Source organism: Lithobates pipiens, unplaced genomic scaffold (genome assembly GCF_037356315.1).
Source record: "Lithobates pipiens isolate NorthernLeopardFrog02 unplaced genomic scaffold, aLitPip1_a1.2 Scaffold_22, whole genome shotgun sequence".
NCBI classification, from domain to species: Eukaryota; Metazoa; Chordata; class Amphibia; order Anura; family Ranidae; genus Lithobates; species Lithobates pipiens.
Genome location: NW_027507784.1, coordinates 59,650,454 through 59,669,377, shown reverse-complemented (window position 1 = coordinate 59,669,377; position 18,924 = coordinate 59,650,454). Strand labels below are relative to the sequence as shown.

At 43.6% G+C, this 18,924-nt stretch overlaps 1 protein-coding gene across 2 annotated transcripts in view; it reads left to right on the top strand.

The window, feature by feature from the left end:
• The window catches only part of GPD2 (glycerol-3-phosphate dehydrogenase 2), a 256,583-nt gene extending 238,428 nt beyond the window's left edge, over nt 1-18,155 (top strand). For both annotated transcript variants that reach the window (XM_077447659.1, XM_077447660.1), the window contains exon 17: nt 15,795-18,155. In XM_077447659.1, the coding sequence (XP_077303785.1) occupies nt 15,795-15,920 (126 nt within the window). In that variant the 3' untranslated portion in view covers nt 15,921-18,155. The remainder of the gene's footprint in view (nt 1-15,794) is intronic.
• Nucleotides 18,156-18,924: the final 769 nt, after the last annotated feature.

Sequence of the window (18,924 nt, the reverse complement as noted above, 5' to 3'; positions counted from 1 at the left end):
GCCCCCTCACGGAGCTTCTACAGTCTGCCTCTATCAGGTACCGGTGGGGCTTCCCTGCTGCTTTAATCGCCTCGGTCAACGGCAAGACCTCTGTCCTAAGGTTTCCTGAAGACTTACCACGCTTCTGTGCTGACCTGAACCTTGAAGTACCTGAGCTACCGGGTTGGACCGATGTCCTCCCGCCACCACCGAAGCTCCCTGACCGTCAATGGCACAGAGCGGGCCGGAGGCCTCTGGCTGCGGATCTGGCTTCCCAGGGGCACCCCTGACCGGCGTAATGTGTGGTTATCCCTGTGTCCTTTCTCCCTCCGGTCCTCACAGACACCTTGGATCCTGCAATCGGGAAGCTGATTCTCTAGTACTTGCCACTGACTTGGTTTTCCTTTATTGGCCTCTGGATTACCTTCCTTGCTGCCTGTGTTCTGCCACAGCGGGACGCTGTTCTTTTCTGTTTTCCCAAGTTCTTGCTGTTTCCTTTTTGCTAGTTTTTGCAGTCCCGGATACCCATCAATGCCTGATCTCTGGGGCCTTCCCCGGTTCTACTCCGCCAGCTGTCTGAGCTTTTGCCGGGCTGTGCGACATATCCGTGACCCCCTGTGGTCTCTGGCCCTGAAACTGATCGCTTGCCTCTTGGTTCCGTACTCAGTTCCTGATTGGACTTGAACCCTGTTTGCCGACCCTGTTTGGATCACTGTAATTTACATTTTGCCGTTGTTCCCCTTATTAACTGTTTTTCATTGGAAATGTTTATGTATATGTAGTGAGTTTAACTGCGGCGCCGGTGCCGGACTGCCGTGGCGTGACCCTGGCCCTCGATGGCGTGGTTTGTCCTCGGTGGCCTGGCTTCCGCCGCCCCCCCTCTTGGTGGGTGCCGCCTTGCCCGGGGTCCCGGTGCCCTTGCCCCGCTTTGCGGGGGGGGGTGCGGGGATCGCGGGCTGGGTGCGCGACCCGCCGCTGCACTGCAGTTTTCTGCGTGCGGTTAGTTCTGCTACTATGCTGCTTTCTTTGTTGCTACTATTCTGTTTCTTTCCCTGTCGCTCTCCCTACTCTCTTTTCTCTCCTTTGGTTTTCCTTCTTGTCCCCGTCCCTCCCCTGCCCAACCCTTTCCCCCTGGTGTGGGGGGCCCTATCTGCCTTGGTTGTTTCGCTGTTGGGGGGTGTGGGAGGTGGGTGCCCCCTTTCTGTGACCCGATGGCTGCGGTGAATTTTATCTCGTTTAATGTTAGAGGCCTTCATGCCCCTGGGAAGAGACATCAATTGTTCCGGGAACTGAATCGTCTCCGGGGGGATGTGGTCTTTCTACAGGAGACCCATCTCACCCACACCACTTCCGTCAAATTGTATTCTCCCAAATACCCTACCTGGTATTATGGTCTCTCGGATATTGCTAAGGCCAAGGGCGTAGCCATCGGGTTTCGGAGGGGTACCGCGTTTAAGTTGGATGATATGTTAGGTGATCCGGCTGGCCGCTATTTGTTTCTCCGGGGCACTCTGGGCAGCATGTCATGCACTTTAGCTACTCTTTACTCCCCCAATAGACAACAGGCCTCTTTTGTCGCCTCGACACTCTCTAAACTAGGAGACTTCACGAGGGGTTGTGTGGTCCTGGCGGGTGACTTCAATGCGGCTCTGGAACCTTCTCTGGACACTTCCAGGGGGAGTTCGCCTTTGTCCTATAAACAGCTGAAATGCATACGTACAAAACTGCATGAGCTGCAGTTGATGGACACCTGGAGGATCGCACACCCCCGCGAACGTGACTTTACCTTTTTCTCCCCGGTGCATCATACCTACTCGAGAATTGACCTCTGTTTTCTCGATCACCTGCCACTCTTAGTTAAATCGGCCATTGAAACATCTCCCCTGTCGGACCACGCTCCGACTTCGTTTACCCTTAAGGTTGAATCTTTGCCGCCCAAGGCTGCTACTTGGCGGTTGAACGAGACCCTTTTATCCGAGGAGGCGGACAGGAAAGTTTTGGGTGAGGAACTAGATTTCTACTTTCAGACTAATATGTGTAGCGAGATCTCCCCGGGCGTGCTATGGGAAGCGCACAAGGCCTTTATTAGGGGTAAACTTATTGAACTGGGGGCCAGGAAAAAGAGGGAACGGGTGGCACAGCAGCTTCAGTTAGTTGCGGAGATTAGGAGCCTAGAGAAGATTCATAAACGGAGCCTCTCAATCCCCGTTCTGCACACCCTTACAGCGAAGCGAGAAACTCTGAAGTCCCTCCTGCACTTGGACCAGAAGTCTAGATCGAGGCTGGTAGCCCAGCGCTTCTACGAATGGGGGGATAGACCTAGTAGGTTGTTAGCGGCTTCCATTAGGCGACGGAGAGCCGCTGCGTTTATACCTAAAATTAGAACCTCGGGGGGGTCCATGGCCTACGAAACTCCTCGGATTGCTAAGGAATTTCAGGATTTCTACCAGCAGCTATATCATGTTCGTCGTATAGACTCAGACGGGGAAGCTCGGCGGCGGCTCATTCGGGAATACCTGGACCGGGCGGCCCTCCCTCAGCTTTCCGCTGAGGCCCTGGCTGCTCTGGAAGGGGAATTTTCGTCGACGGAATTATTGCGAGCACTCCGAGCTATGGCGAAGGGCAAAGCACCCGGCCCGGACGGCCTTTCAGTAGCATATTATCGCTTATATGCGGATAAATTGCTCCCCCACCTTTCTAATTACGCTAATGTGACCTTGTCCGGGGGGGTTCTCCGCCCGGAGACTATTCATGCCCATGTTACGGTCATACCGAAGGACGGGAAGGACCCGGCCGATTGTGCAAGCTATCGCCCTATCTCGCTGCTCAACATCGACGCCAAAATTTACGCCAAGGCTATTGCGAATAGATTATTGCCTCTGGTCCCACAATGGATTACGCGGGATCAAACCGGTTTTATACCGGGGAGAGAGGCTCGCGACAATTCTCTACGCACCATCACACTGATGTCGCTTGTACGGCGTCGGTCCCAGCCCACCCTGCTGCTTTCCACGGATGCTGAGAAGGCTTTTGACAGGGTGGACTGGGAGTTTCTTATGGCGACGTTGTCCCGTCTCGGGGTCGGCCCTTCCCTCAGATCGCAAATTTTAGCTCTTTACAGTCATCCCACGGCCCAGTTGAGGGTTAACGGTACTCTCAGTGACCCCTTTACTCTATATAACGGTACGCGCCAGGGTTGCCCGCTTTCGCCCATACTTTTCGCAATATCGCTGGAACCTTTCCTGTCTATTATCCGTCATAACCCGAACATACACGGTGTTGTAGTGGGTGGGACGGAACACAAATATGCGGCCTATGCCGATGATATTTTATTTTATGTACAACAGCCTCTGATTTCTCTCCCTAACCTCGTAGCCGAATTTACAGCTTTTGGCAGGGTTTCGAATTTCAAAATAAATATGTCTAATCCGAAATTCTAAATCTCACGGTCCCTCCCCTTGTAGCCACGTCTCTCAAGCAATCCTTCCCCTTTACTTGGCAGACACGGCGCCTAAAATATTTAGGTATTTATCTGACGCCCAATCCACTTGCTCTTTTCCGAGCCAATTTCCTCCCGCTTCTTAATACGCTAAGGTCAGACCTACAGAGGTGGTCCCAGGTGGGTCACTCTTGGATGGGTAGGATTGGGGTGGTGAAGATGAACCTGCTGCCCAGGGTGCTCTTCTTGCTGCAAATGATCCCCTTTGGGGTGCCGGTGGGGTTCTTCACTATATTACATTCAATGGTTTACAGGTATATCTGGAATAGGAGGAAACCCCGACTGCCACGGTCCCTGCTTATGCGCCCGCGGAGCGCGGGGGGACTGGCGGTGCCGGATTTTCGATTCTATTTCCGGGCTATTGTGCTAGCCAGGCTCTCGGACTGGAAATATGGTATGAATACTAAATTGTGGGTCGAGTTGGAAACGCTGTTGGGTGGGACTGACCTTTCTAACCTTATGTGGCTTCCAAAGCATCATAGGACTCTGTCTGCTGATTCTTCACCTCTAACGACCTCTTCTTTGGCAGTGTGGGACTCTTTGTACAAAAAAAGCTCCGGGCTCTATAACTCACCTTTACTGTCTTTGTCAGGCCACAACTATTTTCCGCCCGGTAATGTGGGGCCTAACTCACGTGCCCCTTGGAGCCTTGGGGACAAGACTTTCCTTTACCAGCTTACCGGACCCTCCGGGGTTCTTCCTCTCCCCACCATTTTGGGGGAATCGCCTATTTCACCTATGGATCAGTGGAAATACTACCAACTGTCGACATTTGTTCGATCTCTTCCTAAACCGCTACGTTCCGTATCCGAGCTTACACCACTGGAGTCTGCTTTCTCAGGTGACCTACCTGTGGAGAGACCTGTCTCCTATTTTTACCACCTGTTACTATCCCTAGAATCTCACAGGACACCTACTTTTATCTGCAACTGGGAGCTGGATTTGGATGAGACACTCACTCCTGCCCAAGTGTCTACTATTCTTCACAGGGCACACGCCACTTCGGGGTCGGCCAAAACAGCTGAGATGTCCTACAAGCTTCTGACCAGATGGCATTACACGCCTGTAACGCTACACCGGTTTTTCCCCCAGACCTCACCGCTCTGCTGGAGAGAGTGCGGTGAGCGAGCCTCCCACGCCCACATCTGGTGGTATTGCCCACGTATACGCCCGTTTTGGCTCGCAGTTCTGCATTGGATCCAGCAGATTCAGGGTCAGGAGGTTCCTAATGATCCATGGCATGTGCTATTCCACTGTTCGGAAAAGCCGGCAGGCTCATATAAACGCTCTATTACGCCCCATCTTCTCAATGCGGCAAAGACTCTTATCCCGAGATATTGGAAACAGAGGAAGATTCCCACGCTCCGTTGCTGGCTGCTCAAAGTTGATCAAATATACTACATGGAAGATATGACACTCTCCCTGAGAGGCAAGTCAGACCTTGCAAAAAAGATTTGGGCCTGCTGGGTCGCCTTTAAGTACACACCCCCGTATGCAGCTATGGTATCCAGTCCTGTGTAATGTAATATGCTGTAGCCATGTATGGTTCTTGTTTTGATGTATTTCGATGAGCTATGTATATCATGTTTTAGCCTCTGAAATTTCAGTCTGGCGGTTGGGCCCCCTTCCCCCCCCCCCCCTGCTTTCTTCCTTCTAGTTGGACTTTCCTTTCTTCTTTTTCCTCTTCTGGTTACAAATTGAAGGGAGTCATGTACATTTTTTGAGCTACCCATGTTGGAGTCTAAGTAGTTTGTTGGGTGATTGTTGCCTACTGGTTGTATTGCTCCTCTGATCTTATGTCTGCGATGACTTGTATGTGCTCCTTCTCTTTAATAAAAACTAATTTAAAAAAAAAAAAAAAAAAAAAAGAAACGCCACAGCCCTAAGAACCTATGAATTCCCTGTACTGCTGCCCTTATCTGCCAATTTCTAACCACACCACTCTTAATAGTGCCCTAACTATGCTGACAGCTCCTCTGCAACCTCTGCTTGATTTAGGCATACTTTATCTTAAAGTGTAGGTCCAGCCAAAGCTTTTTCCCTCTGTTTTGGATTGCACAGGGAAAGATTAGAAATTAGACATCAGTCAGGCTCAATTTTAGAAAAAATTCTGTCAACCTTTTGACAAACCAAAATAAAAGTAAAACCGTCAACCGGGACACAGACAAATATACACATTTTAAATGGATCTGAGATTGAATGTTCAGACCTACATTTATTCCAATATGAGTTAAGAGAGAAGACTTTGTCCTAGAGCCAATGCTTTTTGGGGCCTGATCATAAACTCCAGCATATTTCCCCTGCCCGGAAAGGCAAGGCGCTGCATATAGCGCTTATAAACACGCATGGCTATGTGCTGCTGTCCTTGGGTATACACCAGTGTTCACATAAAAAATGTACTGGTGTATCCTTGTATATCTGTGGCTGTATGCACCACATGGACTTTGCAAGCAGGAGAAATATCCCAAAATGTAAGTTGCACAAGCTCAGATGCCCATGTTTAAGAGGCCTTATACAGTATTGTTAATGGACCATTGCATTGTCAATCAGAAGGTGGTTGGAGCAGCCATCAGCACCTTCCTGTCCTGATGGAGGGGTGTTTTCTGGCCCCCCAAAATGCATTGACTCCATGACAATGTTTTTTTTTTATCCTAAATTATTGGAATAAATTTATAAATGGAAAATGAATTCTCTGTGTAGTGCTTCAAACACCATATCCATTTAGTTGCAATCCAAGAAAAGTATGGAAATCCTTTTGACATAGGGAAGCTGCCAATACAGAATCCAGATACTCTGCTCAAATACCACCACAACACCTATAATAATAGGATAGCTGTACCTCTGCTCTACTAAAACAAAAATGTATTTCTAGCATTGTTACTGTTGGAGGGTTTCCCTTACTTGCTGTCTAGAAAAACTGCTGTCACCAGGGCAGAAACTAAGGGGGATTTTTTTAACTAAACCCTAGGTAGCAGTAAAAAACAGGGGTTTTAATCCTTCCTCATTCTATCCAAAACTGAAAACTGTTGTGGCTGGACATAAACTAGACATAAACTAGAAGATCAATTAAACTATTGTCCCAATTGACACGCAGAGGTCTTTGAGTGCCACATCAAAATTTTTCTTTGGGGCCCAATTATGTGTAGCTGTTGATCATTTTAATTGTCTGCTGTTTTTTACACAGCTTGTTGGCTCCTAAATTCTAGTGTATGGTTTAAATAACACAAATGTGTGGTTTGTCTGCCCCAAGTATTCAGTCATTGCAGTATCCCTTTTATATTCCCTTTTTAGAATCCAAATATGTTTGTGTTTTCTGCTTGACAATTATGTTGTATGACCAGCTTTGTTTAAAGTGAAGCCTCAGCCAAAACTTTTTCTTGGGTACCTAACGGGAAGTTTAGAACCTCCTTTTAGGTTTTTATTGCTATCTGTTTCCCCAGAGGGAAGATATCTTCTTGGGCTGCTATCAGTGGTCACTTAAGACAGGAACTGAGAGGAAAAAGTTTCAGTGGGGGCACAGACAGTTTCTCACATGGCCCAGCATCATGGATCATGGGTCACGGTAATAATCAGATGCAAAGCCACATGGCATTTTTCTTTTTCATACATCATGGGACACCGAGTATTCATAATATTCATTACCTGCTGGGTATACTTCATCATTAGGTGAATGGACAGTGGTAGACCAAAGGTCTTCAGACAGGAAGTGATCCCCTATCTAACCCCTCCCATACAGGAAGTACTTTAGTTTTTAACCAGTGTCTGCGAGGTGGATGGCACGGTTTGTTTGAGCTCCCTGAGATCCAGGTCTCTAGTCCCACAAATGGTTACTAAATTAATCAAAGGATTGACCAATCAGATCCATAAAGGATTGACCGATCGGATCCATTTGACACAGGCTTTTATGCTTGGATAAATGCTACCTGAACCTTGCAAAGAAGACTCAAGATCCTGCAAGGTTTTGCCTGTAATGTGGCCTCCGGGCGCTGGACCCTGCGGAGTGGAAATCCTGGACACTGCAGCACTAAGGCATTTCCTGCAGGGTGCTATATAGGTCCAAGGGAGTGGACCCTAAACATGAAAGGGTACTCAGTCCTTGAAGGTCCAAGTGACAGGAACCGACCATAAAGGGTGAAGTTTGGGCCCTTATTTTCTAAGTGGCCCTGCGCCTGGACGGGTAAGTGAAACCCCTTTATTTTATTATTGTGGGGTATCCCAGTGGTTGTAACAATCAGTCAAGCCAGCTAAAGGATGGACACCTGTGTGCAGAGACCATACGAGAGGGGGGGGGGGGTCTGGCAGTTTTTTTTACCTGTATGATGGCGCACGACGGTGCAGGTTCTAAATAGACATTTGCAGTGGTTAATTTTTCCTTACCTGGGACACGTGAGTCACCAGGTGTTGGTGCAGCAGGCTAAAGGTGCTTAGCAGGATTGTTGTTTAGAGGCTTGGTGTTTCTCATTTGGCTCTCTTGTCTGTACATATGCACAAACTTTTATGGTTTAAGAACTGGTTCAGCTGAGCTTCCTTGTAAAAAGTTATTGGCAGGTTTTCCGTTTCATGGGGAATGTTTTCTCAGTGATCACTTGGACAAATATATCCAAAAGATTTACAGAGGGAAGAAAGAGTACTTCCTGTGAAGAAAAGCGCCAGACATCCCTCATTTAAAAACCCAGGGACTGCTTCCTCAAATGTCTCAGTGTCATGGCGGTTCAGGGTTATTACAGAAAGCAATAAGAACATGACAAGTGGTCTAAACATTTTCTTGGCTGTGTAAATGTGGTTTTATTGCTGACTTTATCCTCACTGAAGAGTTTCCCCTTCACTTCCTGTCTACTTGAGGGCCACAGCCGCTAGAACAAAACATGGGGAACACAGACAGCAATAAAAAGAGAAGTTAAATATAAAACATTTTAACTTAAGTTAGACCTTTGGAAGACTCCGTCTAAAATACCAAAAAACTGCTGCAAGTGTAAAGTACCAGAACCAAGAGCCAAGTCCTAGACACTTCCTGAGTGCAGAACTTGCCTGTCCCTTCCTGTCTCCTGAACATTTCTTTTGCTTGGTGAGGCCGCCCATCATAATGATGGTCTTATGGGAATATGAGGGGGACAGGGCTTAGTGACAAGCTCTGATGCAACCCAAAAGTGTTATAACTTTGCTAGAACAACCTGCCTTTCGGTTGTAACTACAAGCTTCTTTTAGTGGACCTGAACCCCAAAAGTTGGTATACAGTGGTTATAAAAAAGTCTACACACCCCTGTTAAAATGTCAGGTTTTTGTGATGTAAAAAAATGAGACAAACATAAATCATTTCAGAACTTATTCCACCTTTTAATGTGACCTATAAACTGTACAACAATTTTTTTAGGTGGAAGGAAGTAAAAATAAAATATGTTTGCATAAGTGTGCACACCCTTATAAACAAATACTTTGTTAAAGGGCCTTTTGATTTTATTACAGCACTCAGTCTTTTTGAGAATGAGTTTATCATCATGGCACATCTTGACTTGGCAATATTTGCCCACTCTTCTGTGCAAAAACACTCCATATCTGTCAGATTGCTAGGGCATCTCCTGTGCACAGCCCTCTTCAGATCACCCCACAGATTTTCTCCACTTGATGATGACTGTCGTCACGGTTTTCCATGGTATATCTAATGCCTTGGAAATTATTTTGTACCCTTCTCCTGGCTGATACCTTTTAACAATGAGATCCCTCTATTGCTTTGGAAGCTCTCTGCGGACCATAGCTTTTGCTGTAGGATGTGACTAATAAAATGTCGGGAAAGACCTACTAGAACAGCTGAACTTTATGTGGAGTTAATCAGGGGCACTTTAAAGGATGGCAGGTGTGTACTGACTCCTATTTAACATGAGTTTGAATGTGATTGCTTAATTCTGAACACCTCTACATCTCCAATTATAAGGGAATGCACACTCATGCAACCACATTTTTTATTTTTACTTTTCTCGACCTAAAATATTTCAGTTTGTTTTTCAATTGAGTTGTACAGTTTATAGGTCACATTAAAGGTGGAAACAGTTCTGAAATGATTTATCTTTGTCTAACTTTTTTGCATCACAGAAACCTTACATTTTAACAGGGATGTGTAGACTTTTTATATCCACTGTACATTAAGAAATATCAATTGGGCCTAGGCAGTACAAGGAAACCTGGACCCTTTGTCTTAAAGGCCATATTTACACATCTGTGATCATTTTTCAGAGGCACTTGATAGGTTGATTGGTGGCAATATATGTGGCCTTCTCACTGCCTGTGTTGACCGTTAAAAGCTGGGAGCACTGCGCAACAACTGCCCGTATTGGTCCTGTGTACTTGAATAGGTGACTGGTAGGTTATGTGTGAGGGTGGGGAGTAGCTTAACCGCAGCTCAACTGACTGTGTAAACAAGGCCAAAAATTGCTGTGTACTTTCTGATATGTGAATTTACCTAGGCACTCCCACAAGATCACAGCTGCGTATTTGCAGTATGAGATCTAAGGCATTGCTGCCTCTGATTACTAGTCTAATTATGGAATGAGATTTGTTGAGGTCCCTGCTCACAATTCTCCTTGCTGGAGGCTCTGACATGAGAAAGCAAAACCCTGCTGTAACTAAACGTGCCACGCTCCGCTTGAGTGATTTCGTCATATACCGCTTCCTCCCAGTCTGAATATAGATATGAGATATTCAAACCGCTGCTAACGACCAACAAAACAAGACAATACTCGTTTGGTTGCTGAACATGGACTGTTTATTGAAAAAACATGTACAAAGGTAATACTCTGGACAATCTGCACCTTTGCATTTCTGGCAGGGTAGACTGTTCAATCAGCAATGAGAGCTGTTGGTGGAATTCGCCCCCCACCAATCTCACAGCTAATCTCCATACACATCCCATAATATCCAAGGCAGACAGACACAATAGAATGTTGGAATACAACCACAACCCAGCACACAACAAAATGAGACAATATACAAATATATATATACACAACAATCCAGTGTGGCTGTACAGTGAATCCGATTAGTACAGATCAGACTGGATTTCTCAGCCACCCTGTGCCCCTATTAGAGACATAGGAGGTACATGGGGAGCTGAAACAAGGTTTTCCCAAGTACCCCAAGGGATTCTGGGTTCCACAGCCCCGCCCAAAGTGACTCTGTCACACCTGCCTTTTCCAAGATGGCCGCTTGCACACGGAGATGGACTGCAGCATGAGGCATAGTGGGGGTAAAATCAGTTGCAGGGTTACCATAGGCAGTAATGGTGACTAGTTCTTTGCCCTCTCCCTAACCTGTCCCAGTTGCTCTTAAGGTCTGCACTGAATACCTGCAAGTTTTTTGTTTTTGTCTTGGAAGGAATCTCTTTAAACTAAAATGTTATTTTTTTTACATTACGCAACCAGGAGTCTAAATTAAGCACTCAGGGATAAAAATAGCAGCACTGAGTAAGGCCACTAAAATTATCCCTGTTTAGTTGTTTTTGTTTTTTTTGTTTTGCTATTTTCTCTGCTCTCACGTTTTTACTTCCTGCAGTGAAACAAATGATCTTACACACATATTTGATCTCTCCAGATCGTCAAGTTTATTTTCAAGTTTATTTCTGTATCGCTTCTTACTCAGGCAGGTATTTGAGCCGTCTGCCAGCTCTTTCCTGAGCCAAGGCGATGATGAATGCGGAACATGAGATAAATTAATGCTGGGGATTTTGGTCAATGTCAGCCCTTTCTTCCTGATGTCAAGTTAAACAAACAAGATCAAGGGGAAAGGAAATGCTAATTGTCTCTCTTGAGATGAGCTTCGGATAAGAGCATTGTTGAACGTGAATGCTGAAAATTTTCAGCAGTTGTGTCCAGCATCACAAAAAAAGAATAATTATCCCTTTAATACATTTATCAGCAGTTCAATCAGATTAAATGCATATTCTATTAACCATTGACAACAATGAATTGTTCCTTTGAAATTATACTGGAAACATTTTTATTCCCCATCTGACAGCGAGCCCATACAAACGATTGGTTGTATATAGAATTATATCTTCCGGGAAAACTTGGCTGTCATCTTGAGCCCAGTGTGGGTATTGTAATTGCCAGGAAGATAAAGTAGACAATAATTCATTTTCATGATTTTATTTGAGGCCATTGGGAATCCGTTTTGAGCCTGGAGAATTCCGATTGCCAACGCACAGGTGAATGCTCACAAGTCAACACCGTTTAAGACCTTACTAATCTCCTCTGCGGAAATTGATAACTAGTTTCATGCATCATTTACGGCTTGTGAGGCCGAGCCTCTTTTGAGTCGCCGAGCGCAGAAACATTTAATTTTGCCGGCAAAAACAAGCAACATTAGTGGAAAGGATAGTCAACTTTTCTTCTTGCAGATAAACTGTGTCATCTTAATAACCGATTCATGCAAAGTCATTTATCTTCATGGCTGTAAATATTAACCCTTACATCTGTCTGTAATCTTGTGCCAAAACTGATTCTAGTACACAAAAGGCTAGACTTTTAAAGAAATGTGATTTTATTTTAGACAAAATGCATGTTCGGTATTGGCAGTAAGCTTTTGTGAGTGTACTATCTGTTGGTCGCTTGTGGGAAATAAAAGGATGCTGGTAGTATTATGCATGCATGTTTGCATATACCGTCCCATACATTATTGGCGGATATTCCCTTTAAATCAAACTTATCTTAAAGTACATGTCAAGTCAAAACTTCATGGCCTCATGCACACTGGACATTTTTCCAGCTGCGTCTAGGAGTGTCTGGTGTCCCCTCCCCCCCCACCGCTAAATGCCCCTCCAGAGTTAAAAAAAAAAAAAAAAAAACGTCCTGTTTGCACGAGGCCTATATCTTAGTTTGTGATAGAGTGGAAGAGGGTTAAAACCACTTTCAGGTTTATCACCAGCTATCTGGTGCTCTGTTACAGGGATTTACCCTTATTTCCTATTCTATTGACAATGTTTTACCAGGCAGGAAGGGATGGGATTTCTCGAAGGGCAACACAGACAAGAATTAAAATGTTTTTCTTTAGTAGAGTAGGGAAAGGCTTAAAGAGGAACTGCAGTCTGCTCACATAATTTGTAATAAAAACATCTTTGCCATTCTGAAGCTTCCCTCCAAACACTTTACATATTATTTTATATATACTGTGATTCTGTACTTGCCAAATATGCTGCAGAAATCTCCCTCCACTGAGTCTGGCTGCCATCTTTTTAACTGTGGGCAGCTGAAGCAGCCGTCTGTTCATTTCCTGGATTTACACAGACACACACCTACAGCCCTGAAGCTCTCATTGGCCCTCTTATGATTCATCCCCCCACCAGAGTAAGAGAGAGAGCTTTGCATGATGTCATAAGCCTAGGGTTTTTTTCAGACAAGAAACAGGAAGTGGGCTGTATAAGGCATTTACTGCACTGGCAGAAAAAAAAAGGTTTACTATCCAAAGTTAAAACAACAAGGGCAGAAGATTTAATAGATGGAAAGATGAAAAAATTACTGAAGTTTCACTTCAAATTCTTGTCAGATTTTTACTTCTGTCTGTGTCCCTATTACCCCTGTACACACGGTCGGACATTCTGCCAACCAAATCCGATGGATTTTGTCCGTCGGATCTTGTCCGAAACTGTTGCATACTAACGGTCGGACTAAGTTGTCGAAAAATCCGATCATTCAGAACGTGATGATGTAATTTTGTTACGATGGGACTACGTTCAGGCTAGTAGCCAATAGCTTTGATGTAGGAATTTGATCTGAGCATGCGTGGCACTTGGTCCGATCAAAATTCTCTACACGTGATCGGAATATGTCCGATCGAACCAGTTGGTCGGAAAATATTTTCAACAAGTTGAAAAATTGGGTCCGACGGATATTCGGACGGAATCAGTCCGATGCATACCACACACAGTCGGATTATCCGCCAACGCGGTCCGATAGGACACATTCCGACGGATTCTCCGACCCTGTGTACAAGGGCTTACAGATTTACCCCTTATTTCCTGTCTGGTGAAACCCTTGTCAATGTGTCAGAAAACAATGATTAGTATCTCTAATAGAGCCCCGGAATACAGTAAAAGGTTGTTAGAATTTCTAATATTTCCCCACTCTATTCAAAAGTAGAGACAAGTTTCTAGCTTGACATACACTTTTAAATTAAAATTTCTAAGCTAATAATAAAAGGAGAAGGCACCATAAATTTTTGGTAGGTTCTGCCAGCTACAGTGCTTGCCATGAGCCCTCAGACTCAGATGCTTGCAAATACTCAATACAAAAATTAGGGCCGATGTATACCCCAACCATATCCCACAGTATAATGCAAGCACATCTCAGCAGGCCATCAAGATGCCTACATTGCATTACAGGAAGTGTTGGGAGCAAGGTATAATACTGACTTGCTGAGAATTGGTATTTGCATACTACAGGCTAAAAAACAACTACTTTTCTAGCAGGCCAAATCTGACACAGGCCGTGGGTGTCATACCGATGTAAATAAGCAGGTTGGTTGAGGATATCCAGTTTAGTTTAAGTTAGGAGGGTTAGGCCGCGTACACACGCGGGGACTGTTCGCCCAACTTTGTCCGTCAAACAGTTTCAGCAAACAGTCCGCTCAAAATTAGCATGGACGGACTTGCCCACACACGATGAACGAACAGTTTGCTGAAACCGTGCGCGATGACGTGAACGGCACGTACGACGGGACGGAAAATACAACGTCCTATACACTGCATTATAACTTTCGGCGTGTAAATCCTTTCTGAGCATGCGCGGAACTTAGTTTGACGAACAAGCCTACACACGAGGGGACTGTTCGCTGAAACAAAGTTTCAGCGGACAGTTTTTCGGAATTTCCGAAAAACCTTGTTCAGCGGACTGTTCGCTGAAACTGTCCGCTGAAAGCCCACACACGAGCGGACTGTCCGCCGAAACACTGTTCAGCGGACAAAGTTGGGCGAACAGTCCCCGCGTGTGTACGCGGCCTTACAGAGGGTGGACTAACTTACCTTTAACTAAATGTGCAATTCTCCTTTAAAGGTTCTGTATAGAGATTTTAGTAGCTCAATTTTTAAACAATATCCTGCTTTTTATTTATACCAGAGTTTCTCTTGAACCACTCCATAACTGGCTGTTTTACTTAAATGGGCAGTTGGGGGACTTTCAGCAATTCTGTCTTAACATGCGTCACTGGAAAGCACAGATAACAGCCAAAAATAAAAGAGCCAATCAAAATGACCATGTGATTGCTGTGAACCAGTCACAACAATCACATATGTAAACACTGGTTCTGATTTTCAGCCAGCTCTCTCCTTCCTCTCATGCACAGAGAGCCATTGTGGGAGGAAGAAGAGAGCTAGGTGCCGATCACAGCCAGTGTTTTTGCTAATTGATCAGATCGCAGTCAGGCAGTGTTTTTTCTAATCGCAGCCAGTGTTTCTAAACACAGTCCATGTTTTCAAGGTGGCTTATAACAGCCAGTGCTGCTAATCACAGACAGTGTCCTAGGCAAGCTTTCCAAAGTTGCTAACCACTGCTAGTGATACTGATCACACCCAGTGCCAGTATTTCCAGTGTTGCAGATCACTGCCAGTATCAGTGTGGCATAAATGTTACATCTTCAGAAGGCTCGCCATGCCTCTTCGCTAATAACTTTGGATGGCTTCTTTCCAAAATACATTCATGGAATGTTTCAATTATCCTGGCATTTTAGGACCTCTGAAAATGTGATAGGCCACTTAAAAGCTTGAAGAGCTCCTCTATGTGGCTAGGCAGCAAATACTTTGTGAAAAATAACGGAACGTGATAGACTTGTAAAAAGCCAAATGTAATTAGCTTTCTTAATTTTCCTAAAAGTTTTGGCTACAAGTTAGACCTTCAAACGATTCACCATGCCTTTTATTAAATACCTGGCGTTGTGAACTTTCCAAAAAAGGGGAGTGTTTATACTGTCCTGGTATTTTTGGGCCCCATGAAATGTAATAAGCAATCAGAATATCTGGGTTCATAAGTGTCAAATTTATGCAGTATACCATAGTTTGTAAATGCTATGAAATTGATATAATAAAACCCAGGCTAAATCATATACTCTTATTTGGGTGGTTTTACAAAAGGAATGTAACAAAATATATTACAGAATACAAAACGGGACTGAAAATGGTCAGGAAAGAGGGGGGGGGGGGGGATGTTACATTCTGGTATTGAGGAGGTGAAAACGATTCTTGCTCCAACACTAGGCCTGGGTATGGCATGATTGACTATTTTCTAAAACTGTAGCTATACTATATATTTTGAATGACACTTTGTTACTTTTGTTAAAGCTTATGAGTGCAATCCAGAAAGGATTTATATCAGGCAGCCGCCTGGCCATCCTGATGAAGAACGCAGAGGAGAACATGGATACAAGAGAGCCCATACCAGTGGACCGCAGCGGTGGTGGCGTGTGAGTCTCAGAAAAAACGGATGCGGAATGCTGCTTCTCTGTGTTGGACATCATTCCAAGGCTTTTTGGCTGTTTATGCTGCAAATTTGGCACACAGCATGAACTTGATATTGATATTTGTGGCAAATATACTATGAAAAACAATTTATACTCCAGTATGTTGCGGCTCGATAAATACTGTGGCCAGCAAGTCTTTCTGATTGCTCTGAAAAGCGAGAGTGCGAGAGTTTGAACTCCTTGTCTAGGCTTTAAACAAAGCCTTTAAATGTGTGTTACAAGTTTATAAAATAATCTCTTGACTTATAAATTTAATTTATATAATCTAAATATGTTTTTGTTATTCTAAAAGGGAACCTACAGCACTGTTATTCTCTCCCTATGCAGTAAATGGCCTCATCCCCTGTAGCAGCTCAGCTGGTCAGATCTGACTTGCGTTTCCTGTATTGCACTGGTAACACGAAAGGGAAAATCCGATTTGTGTATTAGCAACAAGAATTGTATAGGGGAAGGATCATTGTTGTTCTACAGCCATTACGACTAGAGATGAGTGAATCCATTAAAATGCACCCCCTCCCCCCCCCTTTGAAACTACCAATCAGTGCCCATGTGTCCAAGGCCCTTCTAAATCTCTGTTGCTCTAACACGATGTGCTCGAATGCCAGCAGAATGCTGAGTTTATTGAAAATTTTAAATAAAACAAAACCCACAGTTTTCACTTTATCAAAATGTAGACAATAAAAAAGGAGTTCTTTTGTCCAAATCCCTCACATGTCAGGCCTACTGTTTAGTAAAAAGCCAGGGGCAGACAATGAAGGATCTAAACTTCTCCCCATGCACATTTAGGACCTCCAGACTAATGTTTCATATTCACATGGTATAGATGACCAGTCAGCCATAGATTCAATCCTTTTCTGCAATCTTCAATTGAAAACAGTCATTTGTCACAATAAAGAAGATCAATTTGGCCAAATTAAATTGGAGTTTCCACTAAAATCGATTGTTTCTATTTGATAAAAATTATTATTTATTGGCCAAACTGCTAATGTAAAAGATTTATGAGATAAACAATTCATTCCTTGAAACAATTGTTACATGCATGGCCGGCATAAATGAATTACACGAAGTGGAAATTATACGATTGGAAACATGTTTTTGAGCATTGGAGAATAAATACATCTCTATACAGACCTTTGGATGGGGGTCATACTCATGGTGCATAGGGGATATCCAGGGAGCTTCTCAAAACCTAGGCAGCATGGTCCTTAAGAGTAAACATGATAAATAAATGTGGTTCACAGATGTGCTATTCACACCTACATTTCTGCATCTCCTTTTGGGGCCCCGTGAGTGCATGTCAGCACTGTTTTTTTTTTTTTTTTAGAAGGGGGTTTCACATGGGCTTCAGCTTGTAAAAGGGCAGTGTGAACTGAAAGCTTTGACAAAGCATTTGCAGAGATCTCAGCAAGCTTTGTTGAATCTTTTAAAGTACAATTCAGCTCTAGTTTGTGAATGTTGACCCCAGATCCTAATGGAAGTGCTGATTGCCACTTTAAGCAAGCTGCTAGCAGACTTCAGAACTTGAAGCTTGTTGAAAGCCTGCTGAAGGATCTGTGGTCAACTTTTACAAACTGGAGTTAAATGGTATTTAAAAAGCTTCAACAAAGCTTGCTGAAAGCTCGGCAAATGCTTTGTCCGTTTGCTGTTCACACTGCTCTTACACAAGCTAAAGCAAGACTTAGAGCTGCACGCCATAAGGGCTTGTAAGCGTGCCAGGGTGTACACATGCATTAGGCTCTTTAGCTATGGGAATACTAGCCAAAATGCCTGGTGTGCTGGGCTGATATTATTTGAACTTTTTTTTCAGTAAGAACTCTAAATTTGAAAATAACCGAGCAGTAAACATACCTGTGGATTGGAAGGTATCTAGTTAAAACCATTCATTTACCTTTCCATACTAACTATTATAACTGCCTATATTTTTTTCTGCTTCGGTACTATTTTTTTCAGGAAATTTTTAGAGGATTTGAGTAGATAAGGTCCTGATTTAAGTGGGTTGAGGATATAATGCCTTACCTTAGTGCCAAGGGGGTGGCCAGTAATTATTATTACTCACAGCATTTCATTGGTTGATTGATATAACATATGCTCTATGGCATGTTTTTGAATAGGCTACTTTGGGTTTTTGTATTTAGAAAAATAGGACATATTTTTGGTCATTAAATACTTTTATTCAATGTTGGCAGCTTGCTTTTGCCATTATTATTTTGTAGCTATTTTAAACACTACACTTCATCAGAGGTATCTTAATTGATCTTGCACCACCTTAATCCTATGGCTATGTACAAAAGACATGGCCATTTTGGATACTTGATGGTCCATCTGAAAACTTCTTAATAGAAACTGTGAAATTATTATACTGCTAATGCAAGTGGCCAGTTTACTCCTCTTTCATACAAATTAGGCAAATGTTTTAGGCAAATTTCTTCTGTACTAGATTTCACTAAATAGTGAGAAGTAAAGGTTCTGCATACAGGTTTTACATATATAAAAACATATACAATTAATGTATGTTGGTATTGTAACTTAGGACAAAGTTTTACTTCATTGAAAAGTTTAATCTTTTTTTTCTTACAAGTAGGGAAGAAGATGACAAGACAATCTAATACATTTATTATGTGTAACATTAATGGATAAGACGAGTGCTATTGGCTGAAAAAAATATAAAACAAGAAGGGTATAAGAGATAAAAAAATATAAGCTTCACTATAAGACACAATACAAAAATGAATGCATGCAACCCTCCAGACTTCCAAAGTGCAATGGGTTGAACAGTATTAAATATTTATTCCAACCAACCGGAGAATGCGGTTGATGTAAGGGTGCACAGGACACTAGAATATTAACATATTTATATTACATTTATGGCATGTAATTGAGCTTATTTTTGATAACACATCTACATTGATGACCCACAGTTAATTTCTCCCTGCAGGAATGCATAGACAAAC